The following is a 13,177-nucleotide window of genomic DNA, read 5'->3' as shown; positions in this document are numbered from 1 at the left end:
ATACGGGAATAGATGGAGAGTCTTTTATAATAAACAAAATAAAACCATTCTTTCTTCTAATTATATTATTTTACATTTTACCAGTTTAAATCAGCGATTAATATGACTAGATTTTCCTCTCTTTTTTTTCCCTCCAAACCAATTATACATGCTAGAGGTACCTGACATTTCTTTATCTTTTCCTTTTATTTTTATTAATTTAAATAATCTAAAAATGTACTACTCTTTTTTCTTTCTCTTCTATTTGTTTTCTTTTTTCTTTTTCTTCTCAAAACTGAACAAAGGCTATGTGCTTGTCTTGAATATGTTTCTAGATTAAAAAATACTTTTACAGTATATTTTAATATGTTTAGATGAGTTTTCTTTTCTTTTAATTTTGTGCTGAAGAACTAAAAAAAAACCATTTATTTTTCTTTTGTGTCTAGAGTTTTGCTCTTCTTAAAAGTACTCTAAAAAAAATCAAACTATAAAATAGGGACATTTCCCAAATTTAACATATATTGTTTAAAATTTTAAGAATTATGCACTACCAATATAAAGTAGTTTAACAAACTTCCATACCTGGTAATTTGTAATTGTATGATAATACATAATCTATTTTCTATCATAAAATAGTTTTAATATTTTTAAAAAGATTTTTCATAAAAAATATCATACTTTTTATTAAATCTATCCACATGAACCCTAAGTTACGTGGATCAAAATGGGGGAGGAAAAAAAAACAAAAGTTTTATTCAGTGACATGGAAACATCCCTACTTTAGAATCATTATAATACATCACAACTAAGCGGCTATATATACAAGGAAAAGAAGTAATTCATTGTTCTACAGAGCATAAAGCTAGCGGAATCACTTTGGTGGCACAGGAGTAAATTAACAGGCTCCCAATGGCTAGCATACTAAATGGTAGTTAATGGTAAGCATAACAGAAACTTGGAATATAATCCACATTCAACTATCAATCTTGTAATGTTGATCCCTCAAGTTATCACAAATGCATTAGATGACCTAAATGTAACCTTTGCGAGTTGTCACACCAGCTGCATCAAGATCACACTGGTTTCTATGTTGAGTGTATCTCTTCCTCTCATTCTGCTTCCTTCAGTTCAAATACTGCTCCAACACTTGAAAATTAATAAGTACATTAAAGGGAATAAAACAAAAGAGCTCAAAATACCAGGGTCTCACCACTGCTACCTCATACTTCAAGTCAGAAAGAAATATACTATCAGTATCCAGTTTAAAGTCGTCACAAACTTCATACAATAACAGAAAGGACAATGAAGGTTATTTGTAGACATAACTTACCTAATTGTCATTGGAGCGAGAATGACGTCTCCGCGATCTGCAAATAGGACAACTTAAAGTATTAAAATATAATATATTACTTTTACATGAGCACAACAAACTTGGCGTTATGATTAAAAAAACCAAACAACACACTAAATCCCCCTGGTAAGTCTATTCAAACACAGTCACTCTCAAATCTCAATATTGATTGCCAAATCACATTGAATTCTGGAAAAATGATACTGTTCAATCACTTAAATTCAGTTTAAATCTCATTCTTAAAGGCTATGAGAAAATTAGCCATTCTATATGGCTAGCTTCTAAGATAAACGTCCAAAAAGAAAAGACAGTAAAAATAGCTCACCATTATCTGAAAATACAACAGGAAGAACATAATGTATTGAATAACAAAAAAGGGTATTCTGAAAAAATGCACATATATAACAAGTAACAACATATACCAGATTGCTAATAGTTAATAAATGATAGAGATTATGATTTCTTTTCCAGTTAGTATGCCTTGGAGGAGGTATGTATAGATAATATATCCTTTGCAGTAATGATAATGACATATCCCCTCAAGAGTCAAGATGTTAAATTAGATTATTAACATTCAAATGTCTAAATATAAAGAATTTGATTCTAGGTGGCTAAAGACGGGTAGACATATCAGGGTGATGGGTGATGTTCAACATGGAATCAGAGAAAAATCGATTTCTTGGGATGTTTGTTAGCTTCATATAAACTCAGTTTTAGCCTTAAAAACTCATCAGAATATCAATAGAAATGTCAAAACTGAAAAGAAAAGAAAGAACAAAGGATGGAAATGTACTACCCACCTGCGAAAACCACTTCCACCTCTCAAGTGGCCAATTGTACTAACAAAATCATCATCAATCTCATCTAGCCTATACTCGCCATACTCTACAGATGCTACAGAACCTTCATCAGAATTTGAAGTATCAGAACTTAAATGGCGATTAACCCTACTTTGATCACCAACTCTTGTCCTTCTTCGGTTTCTAGAACTTCTAAAGTTATTGAAGGCATGATACAAAATACAAGAGGTCCACCAGTTACCTTCATCTCCAGGGAAGTCCTCAAACTCATCTGCACTGTCATCATCCCCATATTCAATCACATAATCTCCCAAGACCACTCCCCGTGGAATTTCTGAATGAATAGTGCTCAAAACATCTATGATCTCAGATGACTGCTGAAAATTTTTCCAATCAAGCTGTCGGACAGGATCAATTTTCGATGGACAAGCATGAGGGTGTTCCAGTTGAGCATGTTTTTGTAGCTCGGAGTAACTTCCAATAAATGCACATTGCTCCTCTTCACAGCAACGCTTCTTCTCATCAAGATGCACACGAGCTTTATCAACAATAATCCACCCAAAAACATCACCTCTACACAACGGACAACTCAGCTTGTATTGACAATCAGATACCACTGACTCACTATTTGCCATGGAATTTGCATCAGACATTTGGGAGGTTGAATCATATGTTGAAGAGGATGGCATGCTATGTGTGCTTTTAAAACGATCCAAGCAATTTGAGTGCAACTGACTTGTGTCACATACAAAAGAACGACACCCCTTATCATAAGATGAACACTGAAGGAGCACACTATTATGAGGGACTTCCAAGCATATGGGGCAGATTACATCTTCCCACCTGGTATCCAACAGAATATCCTCCATGCTGCCTGCTCTAAGTTGGACAGTTGGACTACACTACCACAAAATCTGAAACCAAGCACAGGCCACTTACATCAAGTAAATAAATAATCAGCAGTGTGTGTTTGTATAGTCTATGGCATGCTCCTTACTATTCTCTTGTCAGATTATATTGATGCAAACCTAAGTAGCAATCCTGGATTTCAGATCAAGCCTAAGAAAAGAAGACAAAATTTGAATTTAGCTTGGAACCAACAATACACAAGTATATGGTAAACATGATCTAAAATTTTAAATTCAGGGAAATTATAAACCCAACAAGAATTTTATTTGTAACACTAACATGGTGTTTGGTTAGAGGAGAATGGAATGATGGGAAGGAAAGTAAGAGGACCAAAATCCCTTCCCACCCATTTTTGCCCTCCCTCCAAACATAGGAGGACTTAAAGGGGAGGAAAAATACTAAAAGTTTGTTGACTGTACAAACTAATTGTCCTTGGTTTGAATACTTGATTCGAATGATTTTATTTGTCTGCTGTGAGTGTATAATAATAAATTATTTTATTTTCCCTTTCCTCTCCTCCTATGTACAACGGTTTGATGTGCTTCTGTGTGACTTAGAGGTCATTGATTTGTGTCATGGAATCATCCTCTTGCAAATGCAAGGTAAGGCAGCCTACTATGGATACATAAAGAGTCTGGCCCTTCCTAGACCTCAGCAGCGGGACATTTATAGCACGAGGTTGCCATTTTTTCCCTTTCCTCTCCTTATGGACCAAAGAAGGAGCCCCTTCCTTCATCCTTCCCTTCCCCTCCCCCTCCTTTAAACCAAACAAACACACTATTTTCATAAACTCTTCGAAGGATTTGCATCTTTTGATACAAACTATCATAATTATTGACACAATATATAAATGGGTGGCCTAATTCAGAACACTCCCACTAGGTAGAAGTAAACAGCCTTTATCACTGCAAGCTGGAAAGGCTGTTTCCAGAAAATAAATCAGTCGAAACTAAAAAAATCAGATGAAAATGAGGTCAATTGGCAACCTGATACTAACTTATTAACACGAACTGGTTTTCAGACACAATCCAAAAAAAACACATAACGGTGCATCTAGAGCTCATCAGATACACTAGATATATCATATATCACCCACTCCTTAAATTAGATTAGCGAATAACTAAATATTTATATCAAACAAAATAATCAGATCAACATAACATCCTCTAATTAACAAGGCAAGAATAACTCAGTAGGCCTTCTTAACAAGAAGATTAAAAAATATATATAAAAAAAAAATCAATAGGATCGTACATCAATAACCAAGTTGACCAATCTGAAACAACAGGTACGGCCGATAAATTATAGAACTGTTAGATTCAAATGAACAAAAAATCGCATTATAAATTTATTCATATATTAGAGGGAAAAGAAAATGTCAATTGCTAGCCCTAACCAGTGTGGTTAAACATAAATCGAAGAGGAGACAAAAATAAAGTAAAAATAGGAAAGGAGAAATGTGACATTGAGAAAAGGTAGAAGCTGACCTGATACGAGAAAATTGATGAGTGAATAGGGAAAATTGGTAGGGATATGGAGATTGGTGTGTGAGTTGAGTCAAAGTGACAGGGGATGTTTCGACTTTCGATAGTAGGTTAGGTTCGTGCAAATGCAGATTAATTGCAGTTAGGGAAAGTATGAGGTTAGGTAGCATATACAAATTCCAACAGCTACGCACGCATGTTAGAGAGAGAAAGAAAATAAACATAAGTAAAGGTTGTCGTGGTACACTAAGTTCAGCCCCAATGACGTAAATGCCCTTTTCAATGTCCGGAACTAATTAGTAATTAGTTAATTACCATAAGCGTGTGCTACTTAGGTAACTTAGTTTGTATTTGATAGAAGGAGAAGAAAGACCAACAAGATTCATTTCTCCTTGCTTCTTCTCATCCAAACTAGAAAAGACCAACAAGGTTTCTAAAAATCTCTGCAACATTTTGTCTGAACTGTGCTTAAAAAATTATTTTTTATTTGTTTTGAATAACAAATCCTATTTATTTATTAAATAAATATTTAAAAAAATACGTATTTTTAAATTATTTGTTTTAAGTTTAAATAAGTTTGTCCACTATATATAATATGTATTATTATTCTGGATTATTCATTGATCCAATAAGTCCACACGTCTTAGCCTAGCAAAGGCTCATCACATCACACGCTTTGAACTGACAGGCCAAGTTGTTGTCTAGAAGTCAATTTTATTTATATTTTATCAAGGGGAAATAGAAGTCGATATTTCTAACATGTAAGACAATAAATTGTTGTATAGTCTTGATTCACCTCCACGTGTTATGTAACTGAGTAATATGCCTATGAAGTTAATTCTTTCTTGTAAATTGAAAAAAATTCAATTAATATCATTCCATTGCGCACATAAGATATCATTTTTAGTGGGTAAAACCGATTGTTATGATATAAGTGTTCATAATATTTGCACCGGAAAATTAAAATTTATTTTTCATTTAAAGTATATTACAATAATAATAGATAGGAAAGAATGATTTGTATATTTGGATGTGTGTTTTTAAAATAATGATTTTTTTTCAACAATGTAAAAAAATTATTTATAATATTAAAGAGATATGAAATTAGATCTTTTTTAAAATTAAGAGATTTTATTTAAATTTATTTTTTATATTTTTATTTTTATATTTAAAAATAAAAATTAACTCATATTTTATCTTAAGAAACTTCCTTATATAAGACAAATATAATTTTCAAATAATCACATAATTATATATTATAACTAATTACATGATTTGATTATGATATATAACAATAGAATTTTATTATTATTTGGTGGACAACTTTCACATTTATAAAATAATATATTTTTATATTAATTATATGTTTGGTGCTAATAAATAATATAATAATATTCCACTAAAATATTGATTTGATTAAATTAATTTTTTTAATTTAATTATTAAATAAATTATTTTCTTTTCTAAATATTAAAATACTCATTTATGTATGACTCTAGTTCAATACTAAATTGAGACTAACTTTATTATAATTAATTTATTAATCAAAGTATGTATTATTAATCAAGGTAAGCATCCAATAACTCTTTAAGATTCGAGTAACATGAAATAACATTTTTTTACCTTCAAGAATTAATAGAGGAATCATGTAATATTTGTTTATATTATTTATAGCTCAATGTTAACATTAGAGTATTGTATTACTATCAAACTCAAATTTTTTTTCTTTCATTAAATTGTTTTGATCATGATCTTAATTATATTAGAGTTCAAACTCATTACCAATATTTAATGGACTCCTTTTTTTTATGAATAATTGATTCTACAAGCATTTAATCATGTCTAATATTCATTCAACTAGTACCCTAAAATATTAGGTGTTCGAGATTAAAATATAATAAATAACTTATTAATTATTATGATAATTTTAGGTTAAATGAAACTATTACATTTTTTCTTGAGATATTCATATTGATATATTAAGATAATATTAAACCATTGGAAATTCTCAATTGAGTCATTTCAATTATAACATCTACATGCACATCATCTATATATGTAATTTAATAAATAAGATCTATTAATTTTTATTTAATAAATATCATTACATATATATTGATCTATCTAAATTATTAATGTCTTATTTATTATATTTTTACAACCAAAAATAATTTAGATTAAAATTATTATAATTTTTTTCTTGTTATCATAATTTAATTATAATCTCTATTATGATAACAAGTATCTAATTCTAATAAAAAAAATTCAAATTAACAATTTAATAAAAAAATATGATAATAAAATAAATAACCATTTTTTATTAAAATTAATAACATAATAAATTATATCTCTATCATACACATTTATTTGTAACAAAATCTTCGGAGAATTTAATATAATAGGATCATTTTTAGAGGATACATAAGATATCATGCCTAACTTAAATAGCTCTAGCTCACTTAATGATGCTTTTTTTGCTTGCATTTTCATTTTTTCTGGTGGGTTTTGATTTAAGGAATCAATCACTCCCACATTATTTATGCTAGAAATGCATCAAATGGACATCGGGCACCCACACATCAAATCTGGGATCAAATTTGATTTGTTAAAGTTGTTGTAGCATTTATTTTTGTTTTTTTATTGGATTGATGATATATAATTATTTTTGCCTCAATGACAATGACATATTAATAATAAGGTTTGATAACGTGATAGATAAAGTGTTATGTCATCACTTAATAAAATGAGATAATAATCTAAAAATAATATATTTTTCGGACATAAAAAATATATTTAAGTCCTTTATTTTTCCTCTATTTAATCACATCATCATATCATCTCATTGAAGATGTACTCGTAATTAATTAAGAAAATTATTCTTATCTAATTGAAAGGAACTTTTTGGTTGATAGCTTTTTTATAGTCAGAACTTCACATAAGAGTTGTACTTGTGTGTATATTGAAAAAAATTATGCAGGCAACATTTTTTTCATAGCCATATTATCAATGTAAATTACTATACACTGATTTGATCGATAACTAAAATTTATGAAATATCCCTTTTCAACATCTTTATGTTCTCCATTCAATACATATTTTTTGTTTACATTTATTTTCTTACCAAGTTCTCTCGAGGCATTGTTTGCATGAGAAAAATGTTAGTTGACACTTCTTGACATTCTTTTTCCGGCAAGTTATTAAAATCGGAATGGGCGATTGGTTTGACTGATTTAACCAGTTAGGTGTCCGGTCTGATATGACTACAAAACCGATAGATTAATAAACCGGTCAAAACCGTTTAAATCGATCAAAAACCGATGAAAATCGACGGTTTTTCGTTTCAAAACGGGCTGATAGAATCCGTCTGATTTAGTAGAAAAGACCCTCACTAGCAAAGATCTTTTCGATCGAAAACCGATAAAGAGTTATTAAAATCCGTCAAGATCTTTTCTTTCCTCACTAGCAAAGATCTATCATAGAAAAGACCAGTCTCCCTCTTCGTCGGAACCACCACACGGGCCATCTTCTACCTTTGCCTGCAATATGGAGCCGCCATGGCACCGCTGCCTCGTCTCCTCTGCTTGCCCCTGTGTTGTGGCTTTTGAATTTTGGAGTGTTTAGTTCTCAATTAAATATTTCACTGCTTTTGCTATGTGTTTTTTATTTTTTCAATGTCAATCAACAGCTGAAATAGCAAGTCATAAATCACGAAATTTTATTTTTCACTGTCATTTAGTATCTTTTCTTTCACGTAGCTTTCGAGCTTGAAAGGTAAAAGTAGCTTTTTGATTTTTGGTCTATCCTTGACACTTGACACCTATTAACTCTTTATTACAGTTTATATAAAAAGAACTCTTTATTACAATTAATTTGTAAAGACCTGTGGTTCATATTTAGAATTTTGTAAGTTCACTTTTCATTTTTTTTATATTATTATTTTGTTTAAATATTATTTTGTGTGTAGGTTCATTACTAAATGTTTAGACGGTTGGTTATTTTGATGTGTGCATATTTTTAATAATTCAACATTAATACATTATATTAAACATTTAAAATTATTATTTAATTATTATCGGTTGAACTATGGTACTTCAACCTAGTTTTAACCTTTGAACTTTAAACAAATGGCTTTACCGATTCTGATTTTAAAAATCTTATTTTTAAGGATTCTCTTTATAATTGATAATAATTTATTAGAAATTATCATTTTTATATATTTAATTTTGTTTTTCATTTAATAAAAAATAAATTTATCAAAATTAATAATTTTTAATAAATTATAATTAAATATAGAAATAGTATGGAAGGGAGAGTGCTGCTAGCTAGCATTCCACTTGTTAGCATTTACAACCATACTGTAAAATGATCTTGCCAAGCAGGACCTTTAATTTGTTTTAAAAATTTGATAAAAAAAAATTTTCATTAAAAAGTACACGGAAAATATATTAGTAACACTAAATGCTAACTTTTTCATTCAATTTTTAATTCTTTAATCGGGTTCTCTCAGTTTATTGGTTAGTATAATTATATTGATCTGCATATTTATATAAAATGCATTTACTTTATTCTCTATTTTGTACGATAATATTTTTTATATACCTTATATGAAACAACTTTTATTATCTCTTTTGCGTTGAAGTAAAACAGGGTGATACGATAGATAGAGAAAGAGAGAGTTAGAAGTTAGAAACATAGAAAGAATATTCAATCAGATCAAAGAACGAATCCCATCAACAGACTAACATCATCATAAACAAGCGTTTTCGCAATAATTAACATCTCCTCATCCGTGATAATTAACAGCATTGTTTATCTTAATTAATTTTCTCGTCATTTAGAGAGCGAGCATCACGAGGGAAGCGATGGCGGAAGCAGCACCAAAGAGTCCCATGTAGACGCGGGAAGCATCGCTGCTGGGACCTGGTGCCAAAGCAGAAGGTGACTGTGCAATGTTATCACCGGCACCGTCGGCGGCGGTTGTTGCAAGTGGCACCGTAGCAGATGTCGCTGCTGCTGCCGCAGATTCAACGCCAGGTGCAACGATAGGCTTGCTAACCTGAAGAACCGAAACGGTGTCGGGTTGGCTCGTCACGGACCTCACAAGCACAACCTCGAAAGGTGCATTCGGTGCGGCGGCGGCGGAACCGAACGCAATCTCCCCCTCGTTGATGAGCGCCACGTAGATGTAACCCTGGTTGGGCTTGGCGACACCGGAGGATTGGAATAGGGTTTCGACCTTGGTGCGACTACCTTCGGCTTCCATCAGCTTCTTCTCGTCGTAGAAGTTGACGAGCACATGGGTGCTAAGGATGGCCTTAACGGCGTCTTGCGACTTGCCGGAGAGGGAAGCCATTGCGGCGTCGTCAAGGGCAAGGACTGTAACGGCGTTACGGCTGTTGATTTGGTCCGCCAGCTTGGTTTCAGTTAGGTATTTGTTGAACTGTGCATATTCGGGATATTCGCCCAACAATTTGGTGATGTCCAAACCCTGAATGCTTGAACAGAATGCCAAGACAAGAGCCACGGACAGAAGAGAAGATCTTGTGTAACCCATTTTATTTTTTTTTACTTTTTTTTCCTTCTCTTCTGTTTTATTGTTTATATCCGAAACCAATCTGGATGATGAAAATGTATGGGATTGTTGTGTTGGGTATTTATAGGGGTTCTGTGGGATCAATTGAAGGTTATTTTTAGTTGGAGTCAAATTTGGGAGCGAAAGACTCTATCTGGGTGATCATTGCTATTTTTGATGGAGGTTTTGGTTGGTCAAGCATGGTTTGTGTAATGAAACGTACGTGCATGACGAGGGATATAATAATATAAGCATGTAAAACGAGTATTTATTGGTGGATCGTGATGCGATGCTAAATATTTAACGAAAATGTCTCAACCGATTAGCAGATCAGCAAGAATCGCAGAATAATTCTTTTGACTAGAAAAACTGCAGAATAATGTTATGTTATATTTTTGTTTGTATCTTTTCAACCAGTCGTGACCGTCTCAACAAAATTATCTTCTCTCATGTTAATTTATTCTTTTACCAACATGCATGTTGAGCGTCCGTTCTTCCTTTTCTCTCATGCAAAGGGCTATCAGAAACCCGAAACCCGATACCCAAGTGTCCATCTTCATTTTTTTTTAACAAACTTTAAACTTAAACTTAATTATAAATGAGTTTTATTTTTTTACAAACATGCATGTGAAATTATCTGAAACCCAAATGTCCATGCATCTTCATTTTGCACTTCATGCGCAACCAATGCAAAGAAGTCTTGTATATTCAACCTATTTTGTTTTCTTTAATTTGACCATTTTTAGTTAGATGATTATTGAACTATTTTTTTGTGATTGAGTTCCTTATTTTTTAATCAGATCAAGCATGCCGATATCTTGACCAATTTTCACCATCGCATGCATGTAAGATTCTTCTGAAGCACTTCCTTTTGTGTTTTTAACCTTACAAATGAATCTATGTCCTAGATAGAATAATTGGTATATAAAAGTTTAGCTTCAAACACAAAACTAAATTGAAACTATTCATAATAAAATTATTCAAAAATGTTGCATATGTATTTTCTTTATTTCACACTTTAATCATTTTATTAATTCATCTTTCAAGTCATCTTAATATATGTTTTATTTAGGTTATTTTAAAGAAATAATTAAAAAAAATTAAGAATAAATAATATTTTTAAATTTATGTTGTTAAGCATGTTAATAATTTTTTATTTTTTAGAAAATATAAACTTCTTTAAGAAGTTAATTAAAGTATACTAATCATATAAATAATTTTTTCAATGTAAATATGAAAATATTATAAAAAATTAAAAGATAGTGTCATCAAGTCCTGAGTTTGTAACATAACATACTTAAAAAGAGAGTTTTATTATTCATGTTATTCTATTTTGAGAAAAAATAATTTTAAATATTATAAATAGTTATTTGTGTAAAATAAATAGATGATTAAAATATTTATATATATTTAATATTAATATAGTTGTTTTCTAAAAATTATTAGGATCATATCCAAAAAAAGATACCATAGTATGTTAACAACAGTCTCAAGATTAGATAGGAAAATCTTAAAAAAAAAAAAAACTGTTAACAACTGTGTGACCTAAACATTCAACTAAAAGATAGAGAAAGTCTCATTTAAATACTAACCCACCTCATTCACAAAAATCAACGAGTCACACCATTTATCTCATTGATCTATCTGCTAGCAAGCAACGTTTCCAGCAAAAGGAAAGAAGAAGGTCCAAGTTTGCGTTGGAGCTCTGACAAGTCGGCGATCACAGATGAGAGTGCTTTGGCAGTAAATTTCGAAGAAAGAGACAAAGATGGTGGGGAAGAGGGCGGCGGAGATAAGGGACCTGTCCCGCTGCTTGCGATTGTGAACCCTGACCAATTTCATAACTCGCCGGAAGACTGCCATGATCTACAGTGGTGTGTGGTTACTGATTTTGTCAACGGAGGCAACACGGAGAGAGACGGTGCATCCAGGAGCAGCGACAGAAACCAAACCAAAAAAATGCTGACTTGTTGATATATATTTTTTTTTTCACGCATGTCAATTTTTGATTTGTTATATCTAAGGATATGCGTTGGTTAATTTTTAATTTGTTGTGTTTAAAAACAATGTCTACAAAACTTTATTCTAAAAGATAAATCAGATGTTGAAAGAAAGAGGGAAAATATTACTTAGAATCTTCACATGTACGTGGAAATAGAATCTTCTTTTATTACTCTTGATAGAATAGATACGTTGACTGAAGAACACATAACAGGGATTGAGAGTTTGTAAAGAGCTTCAACCATTAAATGCACAGAAACACGCAATGTAAAGGGCCAACGAACTACAACAGCTAGCCAATTCGTATGATCAGGGTAGGTGGGACATTAGTTTATGTTAAGAGCCAACGCAATAGCGAGCCCTTTCTCTTATTCTTAGCTAGGCAGCTGCATTAGTTTATGTTTAAAAAACATTAGGTGTTGCACAATCATTTGTTTAAATTCATTTGTATAAAATAATAAAATAAGTAATTTTTTTTTTACTTTTTGGTCTGTTTTGATTTCAAAGGAGAAAAAAATAACTGCTTTTTTTTATACTTTTTTTAAGAAGAAAAATTTATGTGTTTTTAAAAAAACTTTTTTTAATTTTGAATAAAATGGCCCATTATAATTTTTGTATTTTGGAGGCTGGGTCGTTTGAGCTTGGAATTGGTCTTGTTCGATAAGGTAACACCTAATCATTTAAATTAGTATTGACACTACTAACCGTAATAATTTAATCATTTTATCTTTCTTTTTCTTAATTACCCTTTCAACAATCCTTCTCCTTTACTCTCTCACTTCTCTATCATAACACTCCACCCCATTTCTCTTTCTCTCTTGCACTATTTTCTTCTCCTCCTTTTTAATTATAATCAAATTAAATATGATACAAATTAATATCATAATTTGATTTAATTAATGTTAATAAAGATAATTTATATCTAATTAATTCAATTTTAATTACAAAATATATTAATTATTAATAAAAATGATAAATTGTTTCACAATTAATTACATGTTTAGTTAATTAAAAAATTCATAAAAAAAAATACGTAGGAGTAAGTACATGGATAGGCATACGGTAGCAACTGGCCACGTAA

General features: G+C 31.0%; 2 protein-coding genes across 16 annotated transcripts; both read right to left on the bottom strand.

Annotated features, from left to right (window-relative positions):
• Window positions 1–704: 704 nt before the first annotated feature.
• On the bottom strand, window positions 705–4,789 carry LOC100800661 (uncharacterized). 15 transcript variants are annotated; one of them, XM_041016329.1, is made up of 6 exons: window positions 4,527–4,789; window positions 3,128–3,189; window positions 2,372–3,044; window positions 2,131–2,233; window positions 1,310–1,346; window positions 705–1,204 (listed from the first exon to the last, which is right to left on the bottom strand). In XM_041016329.1, exons 3-5 carry the CDS (start codon window positions 2,997–2,999, stop codon window positions 1,310–1,312), a joined length of 768 nt encoding a protein of 255 aa, XP_040872263.1. In that variant the 5' UTR covers window positions 3,000–3,044; window positions 3,128–3,189; window positions 4,527–4,789; the 3' UTR covers window positions 705–1,204. The 15 variants fall into 15 exon arrangements, with proteins under 15 accessions (XP_040872263.1, XP_040872262.1, XP_040872261.1 ...); XM_041016328.1 differs by having other exon boundaries at window positions 705–1,114; window positions 4,527–4,786; XM_041016327.1 differs by having other exon boundaries at window positions 705–1,346; window positions 4,527–4,787.
• A 4,435-nt stretch (window positions 4,790–9,224) lies between these two features.
• LOC100816826 (fasciclin-like arabinogalactan protein 10) lies at window positions 9,225–10,294 on the bottom strand. The gene has a single exon (XM_003526402.4). It carries the CDS (start codon window positions 10,075–10,077, stop codon window positions 9,358–9,360), a length of 720 nt encoding a protein of 239 aa, XP_003526450.1. The 5' UTR covers window positions 10,078–10,294; the 3' UTR covers window positions 9,225–9,357.
• Between the last annotated feature and the right edge of the window lie 2,883 nt (window positions 10,295–13,177).

Source organism: Glycine max, chromosome 6 (genome assembly GCF_000004515.6).
Source record: "Glycine max cultivar Williams 82 chromosome 6, Glycine_max_v4.0, whole genome shotgun sequence".
NCBI lineage: Eukaryota > Viridiplantae > Streptophyta > Magnoliopsida > Fabales > Fabaceae > Glycine > Glycine max.
This window is presented reverse-complemented; position numbering and strand designations above follow the sequence as displayed.